Source organism: Salmo trutta, chromosome 9 (assembly GCF_901001165.1).
Source record: "Salmo trutta chromosome 9, fSalTru1.1, whole genome shotgun sequence".
Lineage (NCBI taxonomy): Eukaryota > Metazoa > Chordata > Actinopteri > Salmoniformes > Salmonidae > Salmo > Salmo trutta.
The window spans coordinates 33,068,493-33,087,682 of NC_042965.1; the positions used below are offsets into that span (position 1 = coordinate 33,068,493).

The 19,190-nt window shown below is 47.4% G+C and overlaps 1 protein-coding gene across 1 annotated transcript; it reads left to right on the forward strand.

Annotated features, from left to right (window-relative positions):
• Nucleotides 1-14,382: 14,382 nt before the first annotated feature.
• On the forward strand, nt 14,383-18,874 carry LOC115199657 (leucine zipper putative tumor suppressor 3-like; the record flags this gene model as incomplete). The annotated part of the gene is made up of 9 exons (XM_029761969.1): nt 14,383-14,742; nt 14,923-15,159; nt 15,589-15,700; nt 15,809-16,032; nt 16,245-16,412; nt 16,575-16,703; nt 16,779-16,970; nt 17,087-17,317; nt 17,960-18,874. Coding segments are annotated over 9 exons (2,568 nt in total), but the record flags the coding sequence as incomplete, so codon positions are not given.
• Between the last annotated feature and the right edge of the window lie 316 nt (nt 18,875-19,190).

Below are 19,190 nucleotides of genomic sequence, written 5' to 3' on the forward strand. Positions count from 1 at the left end.
GTGCTTTGACCTCTTTCTCCCCTCTCTCTCCAGATGAAATCTCGCGTCTTGTGACGGCCGGCCGCCCAACAACCTGCCCACTTGACCCTATCCCCTCCTCTCTTCTCCAGACCATTTCCGGAGACCTTCTCCCCTACCTCACCTCGCTCATCAACTCATCCTTGACCGCTGGCTACGTCCCTTCCGTCTTCAAGAGAGAGAGAGTTGCACCCCTTCTGAAAAAACCTACACTCGATCCCTCCGATGTCAACAACCAGTATCCCTTCTTTCTTTTCTCTCCAAAACTCTTGAACGTGCCGTCCTTGGCCAGCTCTCCTGCTATCTCTCTCAGAATGACCTTCTTGATCCTAATCAGTCAGGTTTCAAGACTGGGCATTCAACTGAGAATGCTCTTCTCTGTGTCACGGAGGCTCTCCGCACTGCTAAAGCTAACTCTCTCTCCTCTGCTCTCATCCTTCTAGACCTATCTGCTGCCTTTGATACTGTGAACCATCAGATCCTCCTCTCCACCCTCTCCGAGCTGGGCATCTCCGGCGCGGCCCACGCTTGGATTGCGTCCTACCCGACAGGTCGCTCCTACCAGGTGGCGTGGCGAGAATCTGTCTCCGCACCACGTGCTCTCACCACTGGTGTCCCCCAGGGCTCTGTTCTAGGCCCTCTCCTATTCTCGCTATACACCAAGTCACTTGGCTCTGTCATATCCTCACACGGTCTCTCCTATCATTGCTATGCAGACGACACACAATTAATCTTCTCCTTTCCCCCTTCTGACAACCAGGTGGCGAATCGCATCTCTGCATGTCTGGCAGACATATCAGTGTGGATGACGGATCACCACCTCAAGCTGAACCTCGGCAAGACGGAGCTGCTCTTCCTCCCGGGGAAGGACTGCCCGTTCCATGATCTCGCCATCACGGTTGACAACTCCCTTGTGTCCTCCTCCCAGAGTGCTAAGAACCTTGGCGTGATCCTGGACAACACCCTGTCGTTCTCCACTAACATCAAGGCGGTGACCCGATCCTGTAGGTTCATGCTCTACAACATTCGCAGAGTACGACCCTGCCTCACACAGGAAGCGGCGCAGGTCCTAATCCAGGCACTTGTCATCTCTCGTCTGGATTACTGCAACTCGCTGTTGGCTGGGCTCCCTGCCTGTGCCATCAAACCCCTACAACTCATCCAGAACGCCGCAGCCCGTCTGGTGTTCAACCTTCCCAAGTTCTCTCACGTCACCCCGCTCCTCCGCTCTCTCCACTGGCTTCCAGTTGAAGCTCGCATCCGCTACAAGACCATGGTGCTTGCCTACGGAGCTGTGAGGGGAACGGCACCTCCGTACCTTCAGGCTCTGATCAGGCCCTACACCCAAACAAGGGCACTGCGTTCATCCACCTCTGGCCTGCTCGCCTCCCTACCTCTGAGGAAGCACAGTTCCCGCTCAGCCCAGTCAAAACTGTTCGCTGCTCTGGCACCCCAATGGTGGAACAAGCTCCCTCACGATGCCAGGACAGCGGAGTCAATCACCACCTTCCGGAGACACCTGAAACCCCACCTCTTTAAGGAATACCTGGGATAGGATAAAGTAATCCTTCTAACCCCCCCCCCCCCTTTAAAAGATTTAGATGCACTATTGTAAAGTGGTTGTTCTACTGGATATTATAGGTGAATGCACCAATTTGTAAGTCGCTCTGGATAAGAGCATCTGCTAAATGACTTAAATGTAATGTTAATGTGGTTAGAGACAGTTTGCACTGTTCCGTGAAGGGTGTAGTACCCAGCGTTGTACGAGATCTTCAGTCTCTTGGAAATTTCGCGCATGGAATAGCTTTCATTTCTCAGAACAAGAATAGACGGATGAGTTTCAGAAGAAAGATCTTTGTTTCTGGCCATTTTGAGCCTGTAATCGAACCCACAAATGCTGATGCTCCAGATGTTAATTTAATTTTTGAAATTTTATTTAACCTTTATTTAACCAGGTACGCCAGTTGACACCAAGTTCTCTTTCACAACTGTGACCTGCGAAGATAAAGCAAAGCAGTGTGACAAAAACAACAACACAGTTATACATAAACAAACATACAGTCAATAACACAACAGAAAAATCTATGTACAGTGTGTGCAAATGTAGAAGAGTAGGGAGGTAAGGCAATAAATAAGCCATAGAGGCGAAATAATTACAATTTAGCAATTAAACACCGTTGAATAGATGTGCAGATGATGATGTACAAGTAGAGATACTGGGGTGCAAAAGAGCAAGAGGATAAATAACAATATGGGGATGAGGAAGTTGGGTGTGCTATTTACAGATTGGCTATGTACAGGTACAGTGATCAGGTAACTGCTCTGACAGCTGATGCTTGAAGTTAGAGAGGGAGATATAAGACTCCAGCTTCAGTGATTTTTACAATTCGTTCCAGTCATTGGCAGCAGAGAACTGGAAGGAAAGGCGGCCAAAGGAAGTGTTGGCTTTGGGGATGACCAGTGAAATATACCTGCTGGAGCACGTATTACGGGTGGGTGTTGCTATTCTGACCAGTGAGCTGGGATAAGGCGGGGCTTTACCTAGCAAAGGCTTATAGATGACCTGGAGCCAGTGGGTTTGGTGACGAATATGTAGTGAGGGCCATCCAACGAGAGCATACAGGTCACAGTGGTAGGTAGTATATGGGGCTTTGGTGACAAAACGGATGGCACTGTGATAGACTACACCCAATTTTGCTGAGTAGAGTGTTGGAGGCTATTTTGTAAATGACATCGCCGAAGTCAAGGATCGGTAGGATAGTCAGTTTTATGAGGGTATGTTTGGCAACGTGAGTGAAGGAGGCTTTTTTACGAAATAGGAAGCCAATTCTAGATTTAATTTTGGATTGGAGATGCTTAATGTGAGTCTGGAAGGAGAGTTTACAGTCTAACCAGACATCTAGGTATTTGTAGTTGTCCTTATATTTTAAGTCAGATCCGTCCAAAGTAGTGATGCTAGATGGGCGGGCGGGTGCCGGCAACAATCGGTTGAAGAGCATGCATTTAGTTTTACTAGCATTGAAAAGCAGTTGGAGGCAATGGAAGGAGTGTTGTATGGCATTGATGCTCGTTTGGAGATTAGTAAACACAGTTTCGAAAGAAGGGCCAGATGTATACGGAATGGTGTCATCTGAGTAGAGTTGGATCAGAGGATCACCAGCAGCAATAGCGACATCATTAATATATACAGAGAAAAGAGTCGGCCCGAGATTGAGCCCTGTGGCACCCCCATAGAGACAGTCAGAGCTCCGGACAACAGGTCCTCCGATTTGACACTGTCGTGTCTTTGGCTATCCCATATTAAGTGATATGACATGCTAACTTATAAAATGATTTCTCTGTAATTAATATTACCTGATTAAGCTAATCATGTAAATGTAATTAACTAGAAAGTCGGGGCACCACAGAAGAACGTTTATAGAGCTGTTATCTTCCGAATAAACTCTTAAAATACTTAGTAATATTTTACATCGATAGCAGTCAATATTAACCCTTATCTTATTTTCAGTCTCATAATGAAAGTTGTAAATTCTTGGTTATCTTCACGAACCCTGGCTAACAAGTTGAATCAGCAATACAAAATTGGGTTTAATCATTTATTTACTAAATACCTAAACTAATCACACAGAATTACAAATACACAGAGTACAATGATGTCATACAGAATTCACCCCTGGTGAACGGAACCTGTATGAAAGCTGGTTACACAAAGGAAAGGGGGTTGGGCTTGAATGAAAGGGCGGGAAGACTTAGGAACAAAGAAACAGCAGCTATGCTATCGTAAATACATTATCTTATGCATTCTAAATTACCGCCCATTTGGAAAAGGAAAATGCAATAAATATTTACTCTGAGCTGCGCTTCGGTAGATTGGTCGTAGATGCTGGCCGGGTTGGCCAACAGATCTTCCTGTAGTGGAAGAATGTCAATGGTGTTAAATTGGATACGTGGTGGTATCTTCGTCTGGTTGTTAGACTGGATCCGTCGTCCATCCTTTCCTAGCCCACGTTAGCAGCGGCTAACTCAACGGCTAGGAAGTATCACTTCTGTAGTGAATAAGCTCAAAGTTCATACCAGTTCATACCATAGCTCACGCCGAGGTTGGCTTAGTTCTGTACTTGTCATGTGTGTCCTTCTAACGTAGAGGCTGCAGACCTCCCGTACTGGAACATACTGGTTATCTTTTCGTCAAAGGCTTACATAGTGGAGAGGGGGGAAGGAGGTGTTTCATCGTTTATAACCCCATGTCTCTTCACAGGGTTGGGCCACTGATCGGGCAGGGCACTTTCCTTATGAAAACCCAATTCTCTCATTTGGAAGCTAAAATTACATTTAATCTCCTAACAAACAATTTCAATATCAAACATTTCAATTGCATAACAATTCCATGTGACTCTGATAACTAGAGGGTGTATACTTTCTCAGGTACAGTTTATGTCGTCCTGTCATCAATCATAATGTCCCAGATAACAATGAACTGACCTCCATACTCATTACGTTATCAAGCATATTTCCAACTGGTTTTATTATGTAAATATGGTTCCTTTCCCCATTTGTTTGATGTTCCCAGACTCTCTATATTTAACAGGACAGCAGTCCTTCAGTAGGGTCAGTAAGAGAGGGGAAGGGAGAAAGGTATTTATGGGGGGGTCATAAACCTTACCCACAGGCCAACGTCATGACAACACACTGAACTCTATCTGAGAAGTAGTTGGTGAACCAGGCGAGGCAGTCATTTGAGAAACCAAGGCTATTGAGGCTGCCGATAAGAATGCGGTGATTGACAGAGTCGAAAGCCTTGGCCAGGTCAATGAAGACGGCTGCACAGTATTGTCTCTTATCGATGGCGGTTATGATATCGTTTAGAACCTTGAGCATGGCTGAGGTGCACCCATGACCAACTCGGAATCCAGATTCCATAGTGGAGAAGGTACTGTGGGATTTGAAATGGTCGGTGATCTGTTTGTCAACTTGGCTTTTGAAGATTTTAGAAAGGCAGGGCAGGATGGATATAGGTCTTATAACAGTTTGGGTCTAGAGTGTCTCCCCCTTGGAAGAGGGGGATGACCGCGACAGCTTTCCAATCTTTGGGGATCTCAGACGATAAGAAAGAGTGGTTGAACAGGCTAGAAATAGGGGTTGCAACAATTTCAACTAATAATTTTACCAAGAGGGGGTCCAGATTGTCTAGCCCAGCTGATTTCTACGGATCCAGATTTTTCAGCTCTTTCAGAACATCAGCTGTCTTGATTTGGGTGAAGGAGAAGCGAGGGGGAGGGGAGGGCTTGGGCAAGTTGCTGCGGGGGTGCTGAGCTGGTCGTAGGGGTAGCTAGGTGGAAAGCATGGCCAGCTGTCGAAAAATGCTTATTGAAATGATTGATTATTATAGATTTATTGGTGGTGACAGTGTTTCCTAGCCTTAGTGCAGTGGGCAGCTGGGAGGATGTGCTCTTATTCTCCATGGACTTTACAGTGTCCCAAAACTTTTTGGATTTAGTACTACAGGATTTCTGTTTGAAAAAGCTAGCCTTAGCTTTCCTAACTGACTGAGTATATTGGTTCCTGACTTCCCTGAAAAGTTTCATATCGCAGGGTCTATTCGATGCTAATGCAGAACGCCATAGGATGTTTTTGTGCTGGTCAAGGGCAGTCAAGTCTGTGGTGAACCAAGGGCTATATCTGTTCTTAGTTCTACATTTTTTTTGAGTGTGGCATGCTTATTTAAGATGGTTAGGAAAGTGCTTTTAAAGAGCAACCAGGCATCCTCTACTGACGGGATGAGGTCAATATCCTTCCAGGATAGCCGGGCCAGGTCGATTAGAAAGGCCTGTTTGCTGAAGTTTTTTAGGGAGCATTTTACAGTGATGAGGGGTGGTCGTTTGACCGTGGACCCATTACGCACGCAGGCAATGAGGCAGTGATCGCTGAGATTCTGGTTGAAGACAGCAGCAGTGTATTTAGAGGGCAAGTTGGTCAGGATGATATCTATGAGGGTGCCCATGGTTACGGATTTGGGGTTGTACCTGGTAGGTTCCTTGATAATTTGTGTGAGATTGAGGTTATCTAGTTTATATTGTAGGACGGCCAGGGTGTTAAGCATATCCCAGTTTAGGTCACCTAACAGTACGAACTCTGAAGATAGATGGGGGGCAATCAATTCACATATGGTGTCCAGGGCACAGTTGGTGGCTGAAGGGGGTCTTTAACAAGCGACAACAGTGAGAGACTTGTTTCTTGAAAGGTGGATTTTTAAAAGTAGAACCTCGAATTGTTTGGGCACAGACCTGGATAGTATGACAGAACTCTGCAGGCTATCTCTGCAGTAGATTGCAAGTCCGCCCCCTTTGGAAGTTATATCTTGTCAGAAGATGTTATAGTTAGGGATGGAAATTTCAGGATTTTTGGTGGCCTTCCTAAGCCACGATTCATGGCTAGGACATCAGGGTTGGCGGAGTGTGCTAAAGCAGTGAATAAAACAAACTTAGGTAGGAGGCTTCTAATGTTAACATGCATGAAACCAAGGCTTTTACGGTTACAGAAGTCAACAAATGAGAGCGCCTGGGGAATGGGAGTGGTGCTGAGGGCTGCAGGGCCTGGATTAACCTCTACATCACCAGAGGAACAGAGGAGGAGTGAGATAAGGGTATGGCTAAAGGTTATAAGAACTGGTCGTCTAGTGCATTTGGAACAGAGAGTAAAAGGAACAGATTTCTGGGCGCGGAAGAATAGATTCAAGGCATAATGTACAGACAAGGGTATGGTAGGATGTGAGTACAGTGGAGTTAAACCTAGGCATTGAGTGATGATGAGTGAGGTTTTGTCTCTAGAGGCACCAGTTAAGTCAGGTGAGGTCACCGCATGTGTGGGGGGTGGAACACAAGGGCTATTTAAGACATATTGGGCAGGGCTAGCGGCTCTACAGTGAAATAAGACAATCACTAACCAAAATAGCAACAGACAAGGCATATTGACATTAGGGAGAGGCATGTGTTGCCGAGTGATCATAGGGTCCAATGAGTAGCACGAGATGAGTCAGGGAGCCAATTCCATAGTCGCTGCTATGCTAGGCGAGCTGGAGACACGGCGATTCAGACAGCTACCGGGCCGGGGGTGGCAGATGGGCACCCGGCGACGTCGTAACGGAAGAGCCTGTTGAAACCACCTCGGACAGTTACGTCGGCATACCACTCCTGATGGATCGGAGGGGCTCCGTGTCGGCTGTAAAGGGTCCATGCCAATTGGCAAAAGAGGTATTGTAGCCCAAGAATTGACTGGCGGACCTCTTTGGCTAGCCGGGAGATGGGCCTAGCTCCAGGCTAGCTCCAGGCTAACTGGTGCTTGCTTCAGGACAGAGACATTAGCCAGGAGTAGCCACTCGGATAGCAGCTAGGTAGCTGCGATGATCCGGTGTAAAGGTTCAGCGCTTGCGGTAGGAATCCGGAGATGTGGTAGAGGAAATGTAATCCGATATGCTCTGGGTTGATATCACGCTGTGCAGACTGGCAGGAATTGACCGGGTTGAGGCTGGCTGATGTCCGAGTTAACGGTGAGGACCGCTAGCAGTGGCTAACTGACTACTAGCTAGTAGCTAGTTAGCTGGCTAGCTTCTGATAGGGGTTCCGGTACTAAAGTATAAAAATAGCAGATCCGTACCACATTTGGTGAGGCGGGTTGCTGGAGAGTATGTTCAGTCCGTAGATGGAAAGTGAGATTAAAACATATCCGAAATATATACAAAGAAAACGTATATACACAGGACAGGATGGGATAAGACAAAAACACACGTCCGACTGCTACGCCATCTTGGATAATACTCAACTAGTTTAAAGGCCAGTTTTATTGCTTCTTTAATCAGAACAAAACAGTGTTCAGCAGTGCTAACATAATTGCAAAAGGGTTTTCTAATGATCACTTTAGCCTTTTAAAATGATAAACTTGGATTAGCGAAAACAATGTGCCATTGGAATACACCTATGTAGATATTCCATAAAAAAATCAGCCGTTTCCAGCTACAATAGTCATTTACTACATTAACAATGTCTACTCTGTATTTCTAATCAATTTGATGTTATTTTAATGAACAAAAAATTTGCTTTTCTTTCAAAAACAAGGACATTACTACGTGACCCCAAACTTTTGAACGGTAGTGTATATGGAAATATGTGTTAATGTATCTTGTATTCCCTTATTCATTTTACATATACAGTAGTTGATATCTTTGCCATGATTCCTGTCTTTCACATTAGTATTTCCTGTGATTTTATGGAACAGAGTAGGAGAATAGAAGGGTGTATGAGTGAATCAGCAGTATGGTACACAGAAAATTGGCCAGTTTCAACTAATGTTGATTTTTCAGTGGAACATTTCTAATGTTGATTCAGGAATTAAATTAACTCAACACTCAGTGTTGTAAAATAACCCCAGTGTTGGTGTTAATAACCAGAGCCTAGTGTAATTGTGTCATTGTTACTCTTTGTAGAGTAAAACACTCAAAACCACACCTATCATTATCATATTTCCCAGCATACTCTACTGCAGGTTGATTTCCAGAATTGTTTGTTTCAATATCTGTGTTATTGCATGCACATTGATTGGTTAATTACATTTTACATTTGAGTCATTTAGCAGACGCTCTTATCCAGAGCTACAACCAGAGCAATTACAGTTAAGTGCCTTGCTCAATGGCACATCAGCAGATTTTTCACCTAGTCAGCTCTGGGATACAACCCAGGTCCCCAGTGTCCGGTCTGAAGCGTGAAGTCACGAGCTCTGCTGGTTGGCTACTGCGTAGCAACCTAGCGGTGCCAAAAGCCTACGTAAATTACGATCAATGGAACGGCCAAACTGAAAACCTTTTGACGGACGTTTTGGACTCTAAAATTAGTTTATTATTATCAAGTTTGATCACACTGTGAATTATTTTAACAAATCGAGACATTTAGTTAAACAGTGATCCATTCTGACTACTACATTTGTCGTCACACAGGACCACATGCTGACACAGACCAATCACGGGCTGGCAGGCTACAAGGAGCTCACGCCCTCATGCACGCTCTTTGCACATGCACCTAAGGGGGTGTGGTGTGCTATCCAGATGAGAGTGTGGAGTCAACTAGCCTGTCAAGTGGAGATAGAGCTGCTGACCAATGTCTATGGGGCTCACAGAGGATGACAGAGTGGAGATGGCTGGACTGACCAATGTATATGGGGCTGACAGTGGAGAACAGAGGATGACGGAGTGGAGAACAGAGGATGACAGAGTGGAGAACAGAGGATGACGGAGTGGAGAACAGAGGATGACGGAGTGGAGAACAGAGGATAGACATGGAGATGGAGGATTGCGTTCACATTATGTTTGAAGTATCAATTTAGTATGTAATTATAATTTAATAAATGTTGAATTCCAAACTTCATTGTATTGCAACATTTCTATTACAAAATAACGCAGTTGCACAAATGTTAAAGATAGTCTACAACCATATAAAAATACAGAATAATTTATATATGGACACTTTTTTTCTCATTGGGTAACGCATTCTAGCTTAACTGAGTAGTGATCGGTTGTTGTGATGAAGAGCCCATACATGTTTTATTTTCAGGTGGAAGGATCATGGTCATATGATATCTAGACTAGATAGGGTACTCGCACAAACTTAACTTTGTGCCAATTTGAGTTTATGTCCAAACCTGACTCTATATGGGAGGGTCCGGGTGGGCATCTAGCCTCGGTGGCGGCTCCGGTGCGGGACGTAGACCCCGCTCCGCTCGCGGATCCGCCATCTTCGGTGGAAACTCTGGTTCAAGGATCGTCGCCGGAGGAACCGGACCGTGGATAGTAGCTGGAGGCTCTGGACTGCAGACCGTCGCCGGAGACTCTGGACCGCAGACCGTCGCCAGAGACTCTGGACCGCAGATCGTCGCCGGAGACTCTGGACTGCCGACCGTCGCTGGAGGCTCCGGGCCTTGGCTCGTCACTGGAAGCTCCAGGCCGTGGATCGTCACTGGAGGCTTAGTGGCGTGGATCGTCACTGGAGACTTCGGCCGTGGATCGTCTCAGGAGGTTTCGGACTGTGGACCGTCTCAGGAGGTTCCAGACTGTAAGCCGTCTCAGGAGGTTCAAGACTGTGGACCGTCTCAGGAGGTTTCGGACTGTGGACCGTATCAGGAGGTTCCAGACTGTAAGCCGTCTCAGGAGGTTCCAGACTGTAAGCCGTCTCAGGAGGTTCCGGACTGTAAGCTGTCTCAGGAGGTTCCAGACTGTAAGCCGTCTCAGGAGGTTTCGGACTGTGGACCGTCTCAGGAGGTTCCAGACTGTAAGCCGTCTCAGGAGGTTCCAGACTGTAAGCTGTCTCAGGAGGTTCCGGACTGTGGACCGTTTCAGGAGGTTCTGGACTGGGAACTGTCGCCGGAAGCTCTGGACTGGGAACTGTCGCCGGAAGCTCTGGACTGGGAACTGTCGCCGGAAGCTCTGGACTGGAAAGGCGCACTGGAGGCCTGGTGCGTGGAGTCGGGACAGGTGGCACCAGACTGGTGACACGCACCTCAGGGCGAGTGCGGGGAGCAGGCACAGGGCGTACCTGACTGGGGACACGCACTTCAGGAAGAGTGCGAGGAGCAGGCACAGGACAAACTGGGCTGTGGAGGCGCACTGGAAACCTGGTGCGTAGAACCGGTGCAGGATATACTGGACCCTGGAGGCGCACTGAAGGTCTGGAGCGTAGAGCTGGCACAACCCATCCTGGCTGGATACTCACTTTAGCCCGGCAAGTGCGGGGCACTGGCACAGGACTCACTGGGCTGTGAAGGCACACTAGCGACACAGTGCGTAGAGCCGGCGCAGGATATCCTGGACCGAGGAGATGTACTGGAGACCAGGAGCACTGAGCCGGCACAACCAGTCCTGGCTGAATGCCCACTCTAGCCCGGTGAATGCGGGGAACCGGCAACGAGCGCACCGGGCTGCGAATGCGCACTGGAGATACAGTCCGTATCTCCGCATAACACGGTGCCTGACCGGTCACACACTCCCCATGGTAAGCACGGGGAGTTGGCTCAGGTCTAAACCCTGACTCCGCCAATCTACCCGTGTGCTTTTATAGGCCTACCTGGAGCGAGAGAAAGAGAGAGAGAGAGAGAGAGAGAGAGAGAGAGAGAGAGAGAGAGAGAGAGAGAGAGAGAGAGAGAGAGAGAGAGAGAGAGACATCTTCGGGGCTCCATAGAGTTATAAAACATTCTGCTCTGTTAGGCTACATCCACAAGGGTTCCAGCATGCTGCTAATTAGCTTGATGTATTTTTTTTTGTTTTGTAGGCACTACCTCTGCTGTGGTTCATTGGACCAAGCCTATGGGGAAATGAATGGCATTTCTGTAGGGTTTTTCGATAAATGCCGAAAATAAGGGATCATAGCTTTCACCTGGATTCACCTGGTCAGTCTATGTCATGGAAAGACCAGGTGTTCATAATGTTTTGTACACTCAGTGTACTCTGGAGTTACTTACCAAGACAACATGGTTTAGTTACAGTTTTGACTTAAATCAGCTTCAAAATATATGACAAGACTTGAAAATGGCTGTTTAGCCATGATCAACAATTAACTTGACAGAGCTTGAAGATGTTTTAAACAATAATGGCCAAATATTGTACAATCCACGATGACAAAACTCTTAGAGATTTGCCCAGAAAGAAGATTCACAGCTGTAAATGCTGCCAAAGGTGATTCTAACATGTATTGGCTCAGGGGGTTGAATATTTATCTAATCATAATATATTAGTGTTTTATTTTTCATGAATTAAAAACATGTTTTGTTGTTGAATTTTTCTTTCACTGACATTACAGAGTATTTTGTGTATATAGTATTACAGAGTATTTTGTGTATATCGTTGACAAAAAAATTACAATTCAATCAATTTTTCTCCAATATTGTAACACAAGAAAATGAGGAAAATGTTAAGAGGTGTGAAAACCTTCTGAAGGCAGGTTGACTCGTAGCCATAGTCCCCGCGGTATATAGCCTATCATTCTTATATTCTATATCGTGGTTTTTCTTTCATTATTTTAGGCTATTTCGTTCGAAATGCAGAGTTGAAAATAAAGAGAAGGGATGGACAGAAAAGTAATGTTTGGGAAATAGTTGGTGAAGTGGTGAAAGAGTATGCTAGCAGTACCAGCTATAGCCTACAAATTCGACAGTCACAAGACAATGACTTCAAATAGGTTTCTGGCACATCAAGGGAACTGTAACCGACTGTTCCGATGGGTTAAATGAAAACAGAAATCTGAACACTGACAGTAGGTCTATAACCTCTCACATAGCCTTAATATTAACTCTTGGAGAATTAAGCATTTCTTGCAGTAAAAATATACATCAAATGTAGTTTTACTCGGGAACAGGAGTGGAGAAATAGGATTTCTTTATTTCAGCATCTTGAGAGAATCCGAATGCGCAGTCCTCTGTTGAGGGGATATCTTTATCAGCATCGTAGCTGATAGTTGATAGTACTTCAACTACAATAAATATGCATCCAAGCCGAACTGAAATCTCATCAGAAACATGTTAGGTCGTTTCACAGCTTTATATATCCTTAGAACCGGTCAAACTGGTGTCATTTGGAAATCGTTCCCGTTTTTTTTTGTTATGCTATTGCATCTTCTCTCCTGTCCCTGAACGTCTTTGCTCGGTGAAAGAAGCAGAGATTACAGAAAAAACTGATGGCAACTAGATTCATTCTATCTATTTATGATGCTTTTCTGGTTCTCAATGGTTTATTTAGTATTCTAGGGCAACATACTGTATAATGACAGAAGAGAAGCGGTTGTCTAACAAGTTGTCTAACAAAACCCCCATCAAAATGTCATAAATTATAAGCAGAAACATATCTAAATCATAACAACAACAAAAAACTGTCAAAAAATCATTCTGCCATTTCTGACTGCAGCCTACACCACATTTTCTATACTCGCGGGTTGGGTTTGGGTGCGGGCCTCCGATTTTCACTTTGTCATGTATATTTGCAGATGGGTTATTAACAATTGCGGGCGGGGTGCGGGTGAACGAACAGCTGACCTGCGCACCACTACTGTAGGCCTACATATAGCCTTTGCTCATGTATGGTTGAGTGGCGTAAAAAGTGGCGTTTCTGCCGTGCACAAGGAGGGGCGTGTCTGGGTTGTGTGTGGTTACAGCTGATAGTCGCATCCGCCGCTGCCTCCATCATCATCGATACGACACCGACCGTGGCTGAAGTCGATAATATAGATAATATCGAGAGAGAAAAACATCCACTGACAACATCCTAGGGTCCTTCATAACTGACCGGAAAGAGGCCAAGGTTGTTTTCTAACGGACAAATGACTGTGGTGCTGCAAAGAGTAAGTATCTTATAGGCAGGGCATACGGGTTTGCTGGGGGATATGGTATCGCAGGCTACATCAAAGCGGCTCGGGTCTATGACAAATACATGTCCGTTTGAGAAGGATAACAATTCCAATCTAATAACCGTGAATGTTTCGGGGGAACGCGGTCGATTCAGTCTTGGTGCGATTCGAATGCTGATATAGTCGCGTTGGGATGGAGGGAGGGGTGAGAGAGTTGGATTGAATGGTGAAGGGCGGGGGTGAGAGGAGACCTCAGATCAGTAGAGAGACAGTGTGTTAGGCTGCTACTACAACTCACCCCACTGGAAGTAAATATTGTAACACATTGACATGGGAGGGGGTTATGCCTGTGGCAAGAGCATCCCTCTCTCTCTCTCTTTCTCTCTCCATCTCTCTCTCTTTCTCTCATATCAAGGCAGGAGGGCACCGGGGTAGTGCACTGTATGCCAACACACACACATTATGTAGTAGGAGAGAGTTAGTGAGAAGGGCTGTACTCCTGCTTCCTTTTGCAGCAATCACTCCATCTAGAATGCATAGTAGATTGAGAGGTGCAAGCGTAGCCAGCTGTTACCTGATGTAGCTGTCAACATCTGTAGACCTATACACAGACACGCACACACACACACACACACACACACACACACACACACACACACACACACACACACACACACACACACACACACACACACACACACACACACACACACACACACATGCACACACACGTGTTGCACGCATAAGTAACTGTTCAGATGATTGTGTGTGAGGGTACTTATGAACAGAACATGTTTAACTACTTTCTCTCTCTCTCTCTCTCTCTCTCTCTCTCTCTCTCTCTCTCTCTCTCACTCTCTCTCTCCTTCTCTTCAGTGTGTGTGCATCCAGTTCCCCCTTTAACCCATGATGACCCACACTGCTTCCCAGTGTGTGAGGCAGAGTGACTCTCTGTCCCCCTTAACTCCTCACCTCTGACCCCTGACCCCTCGCCATGGGCAGTGTGGGTAGCGGAGTGGCAGGGGAGCAGGAGTTTGCCATGAAATCAGTGGGCACTAGGACCACCCTGCCCCGCGCCCCGGCCCTGTCTCGCCATTGCCCCGCCGACCGTAGCTGCAGGACCGAACGACTCCCACCAGAGACAGTCTCAGAGGGAACTGCGTCTAGTGACGAAAGAGGAAGTGTTAGTATTGGTAACGGGACTGGAACTGGGACTGGGACTGGAACAGACCGGCCACCGGACTCTGATACAGACCATACCACTACAACGACATCCAACTGTGACCAGGAGGATCCATGGGTGGGATACGGGAACGGAGCGGGAAGGAGGGAGACGGAGTGGGAGAGAGAGAGGGAGAGTAGAGGGAGGGAAATGGAGAGCAAAGAGAGGGAGAGAGAAAGAGTGTGGGAGAGAGAAAGGGAGAGGGCTGAGAGAGAGAGGGAAACGGAGAGGGCAGAGAGAGATAGAGACAGGGTAGAGAGGGAGAGAGAGCGGGAGAGGGTTGAGAGAGAGAGGGAAAGAGAGAGAGTAGAGAGGGAAAGAGAGAGGGTAGAGAGGGATGGAGAGCGGGAGAGAGAGACACAAGGTGGTTTTGTGAGTCTGGATGCATGCAGTAACGTGGTGGGACTGGGGGGGAATGACAGTGGTACTGGGATGACTCCCCACCAACACAAAGAAACTGGAGAGAACAAAACCGACAATCACAACAACCCTCCAACCCACAACCCACCCAAAATCCTGCCTGTCTCTGGCAAACTAGAGCAGGTATGTTCCTCTTCTCAAACAAGTACTGTATGTTTGTAGCTATAGGGTCCTGTGACTTATTGGCATATTGGTTTAGCTCACAATTAGATCACAGCAACACATATACGCTGCTGTATCATTATATCATTGCAGTTACATTATGACTTCATAATTACACAGTTACATAAAGACTTTATTTTCTTATAACAGCTGATGAAATAGAATGGTGAAAAGGTCTTACAAATAATTATTGGCATAGTATTTCATAATGATTTCTATTGTCTACTGATTTAAGACAGTAATGTAAAAGCTTTAATGTGTTGTTATGCTAACAGTTTCCTTTCCAGTTTCTTTAGAACTGTCTTTACTCATATCCCTCTACGCAAACCGTTTTTCTCCCCCTCTATCTCCCTTTCTCTCTCTGCCTCTTCCTGGCCTTCAACCCGCCAGAACAACTCGGGGCTGGTTCGTCCCTCTGCCTTCAAACCAGTGGTTCCCAAGAGCTTTCATTCCATGCAGAACCTCATTGGCCCAACCAGTGGGGGTGGAGGTGAGGGTAGGGGTGCGGGTGGGCAGAGAGAAGGAGGAGCAGTGGGAGGAGAACTAGTGGCAGTCCCAGAGGCCCTCCTCCTAGACCAGGACAGCCCAGGGAGGGGCAGATGCCTAGCAGAGGGAGCAGGAGGGGGTAAGGGTAACGGAGGGGTCCATGGAGGGATGTCAGATTCAGGGAGGAACTCCCTGACCAGCCTGCCCACGTATGCAGACTCTGGTTTGGGCTATGGGCCTCAAGAGGCCCTGGGGCCTCTCTGTGCTTCTACCAGCAATATCAACAGACTAGGGACCACAGCTGGAGCTGCAGTGGCTCTGGAAAAGCTGGAGCAACCAGGCTACCAGGTGGGTGCATTGCTTGCTGCTCCGCAAATGGGATCTTTTAAACATAATGAAAGTCGTGCTAACATCCTTTTAGTGCAGTGCAGCTCACCAGTAGCAATTCATGTACATGTGTTTCACTTTCTCTGGGTATATGCATCTATCCAATTTGGTACACTATCATACCAAAGCCACAGCAGGAGTGGACTTTATATAAATGTATGCAACTATTCCAGAATGGGCTGAGTGCCTCATACAGTGACCGCTCCTCTTCAGTAAAGAGCTCCTCGTCCTATCAGCAGCTGAACCACCTGGGGGACACCCCAGGACCCCAACATCCCGCTCCTTCCTCTGATGATGTCATCCAAGACCTGGAGAACCGGCTCTGGGAGAAGGAGCAAGAGGTGAGAGCTGAAAGATCATTTTGGGGTCAATGTTCATGCGTGACTTATTTTCATAGATTTCATGAATGTAGCAATTGTCATTGCTTTGGGTTAGTCCCAAAAATCCTGTCCTCCTCTTCTGTCCTCTTTTTCTTCTCTTCTCCCTCTCATCCCCTTTCCCAGGTGCAGCACATGCATCGTAACTTGGAGCAGAGCGAGGCCGCCATCGTCCAGGTGTTTGAGGAGAAGCAGCGTGTGTGGGAGAGGCAGATGGACGAGCTGGGGCAGAACTACGCCTCCCGTCTGCAGCAGGTGACCACACATTCCACAGCAGCGGTAACCAATAACAGTCTACCAAATGTTGATACTCTCTTCCTCTGTGTGCAGGTGACCCGTCGCGCCCAGCGCTCCCAGAATGCCCTGCAAGCCCAGATCACCCGTCTGTCGCAGGACAAGCGACGTCTGCAGGAGGAGATGGCTGCCCTGCTGGCCCAGAGAGAGGAGCTGGAGAGGAAGTGTCTGCACTTCAGGAAGGAACAGACTGACATACTGCCATGCCTGGATGAGACCAAGTGGGAGGTGTGTTTGTGTTTGTGTGTGTGTGTGTGTGTGTGTGTGTGTGTGTGTGTGTGCGCGCGTGTGTGCGACTGTGTGAACAGCCTCCCCATAACACTGCTCTACTACGTGTGGTCCAGGTATGTCAGAAGGCAGGGGAGATCTCCCTGCTGAAGCAGCAGCTAAGGGAGAGCCAGGCGGAGGTGACCCAGCGGGCGGGGGAGATGGTGGCCCTCAGGGGCCAGCTGAAGGAGGCCAATGCCCAGCTTAGGGACCGGGAGGAGGCCATGCTGGGCCTCAAGAACTCATATAGCTCCAAGAGCCTGGAGCTGGAGCGCTGCCAGGGAGAGCTGAGGAGGACGCTGACCGAGGTACCTATACCCTGTAAGGTTCTTATTTTTCAGTAAATAACCCACGGACACTAGAGAAGCTTTAACCAAGTTTAATTCTTCCCAAAGGTTCTGTACAGCTGTAATCAGACAGCGAAACATTTCTCTCCATCACAGTTATATACATCCTACTTAAGACACTCCCTCTCTCCAATCCTTACAGTTTATGCCCAACAGGAAGAAGGTAACCAGATACTAAACCCTGATTACTCCCTTAAGGGGAACTGACCTCACCCCTCACCTCCTGACCTTAACCCCTCCTTCACCTAATCCACAGATATCTATCTGTCTTCCCTATATCAACACGTGGCTTTCTTCTCCTCCCTCAAACACATTCCAAAGCCTTCTGGCTTTCTACAGAGAACCCTTAACTTCTGACATAAAACCCATTCTCTTCCACTCTATTCAAGGCTTCTTCTCTATCATTTATTTAATATCTCAATGTTCAAAGTTTAGCCGATTCCAACAACCCATACACATAGAAACCTGTAAGTCACCTATCTGATGACACTAATGTGTACACTACAGTAGATGAGTTATCCTGTCCGTTCAGAGTTAGGGATGAAACTGGACCATGCACACACATATTGACAGACTCATACTATTCCTCATTCCCTTTGTCAGGTGTCTATCCTGAGGGAGAAGCTGGGTGTGTTTGAGGCTGAGGTGCTGGGTCTTAAACAAGCTCTGTGGGAGATGGGTGGAGGGGTTGATCCTGCCATAACCCAAACCCTAGGAGATGTGGGGCTACTCCCACCCTGGGGGGCTCTCTACTCCCCCCGCACCCCCTCAGAGCCCTCGTCCACCCCTCTCACCCCCACCTCAGATGCCCTGCTCAGCCTCCAGAGTGACGAGGCAAAAGCCCAGAGGCAAGAGGTGCAGAGACAAGAGAGGCAGCAGCGTGAAGAGGCCCAGTGGCGTGACATGCAGCAGCACCAGGAGGCCCACCAGCGCCTGAAAGCCCATCTATATCAGGAGGCTCATCTCCACCAGGAAGCCCAACTGCGCAAGGAAGCTCGACTTCATCAAGGGGCCCACTTGTGTCAGGAGGCCCACTTCCACCAGGAGGCCCAGCATAAGTGCCAAGAGGCCCAGGTGGAATCAGGGATCCTGCGTGAGCAGCTGGATCAGCTCCAAGGGGCCTTACGTCTAGAATGTCAACAGAGAGAGCGCCAGGCCCTTAGTTTCGACCAGGAACGACACACCTGGATCGACGAGAAGGAGCGTGTGCTGAAATACCAGGCACAGCTTCAGGTCAGCTATGTAGAGACTCTACAGAAGAACCAGGCTCTGGAGCAACAGGTGGGACAGCTGGGGTCCAAACCAACCCCCACCCCCTCATCCTCCAGGTCCCCTCCCCCACCACCGGCCCTGTCAACCTTCCCTCCCCTGCCCTCAGTCCCTCTCCCTGCCCCCATTGCCCTAATCCTCTCCCCACCGCCTTGTGAGGACGTGAAAGGTTCCCCTTCCCTCCTCCAGCTGCCCACCCCCTGGGCCGGACCCTCACATCTAGAGAGGATAGAGTCCACTGAGATTTAGAGAGGCTCCATTTTACTTAATATCAACTTGATTACAAACTACACAATTGGATAGGCTACAAGACAGATTAAACTACAACACAGTTAGAACTGCAAAATATATAGTGAAAACAACCAATGCAAACTGAACAGCAGAGAACCATACAATAGAGTTTAGACTATGAACACAAACTATAAAGAACATAGAACTACAAAAAAACATAAACTGAACTACTACACTCTAGAATGCAATATAAACTATCATTGACATTGTTTAGGTTAAATATTAAAATACTTTGCCTTTAATGTAAAGTATCCATTGCTTACCAGGCAGTCTT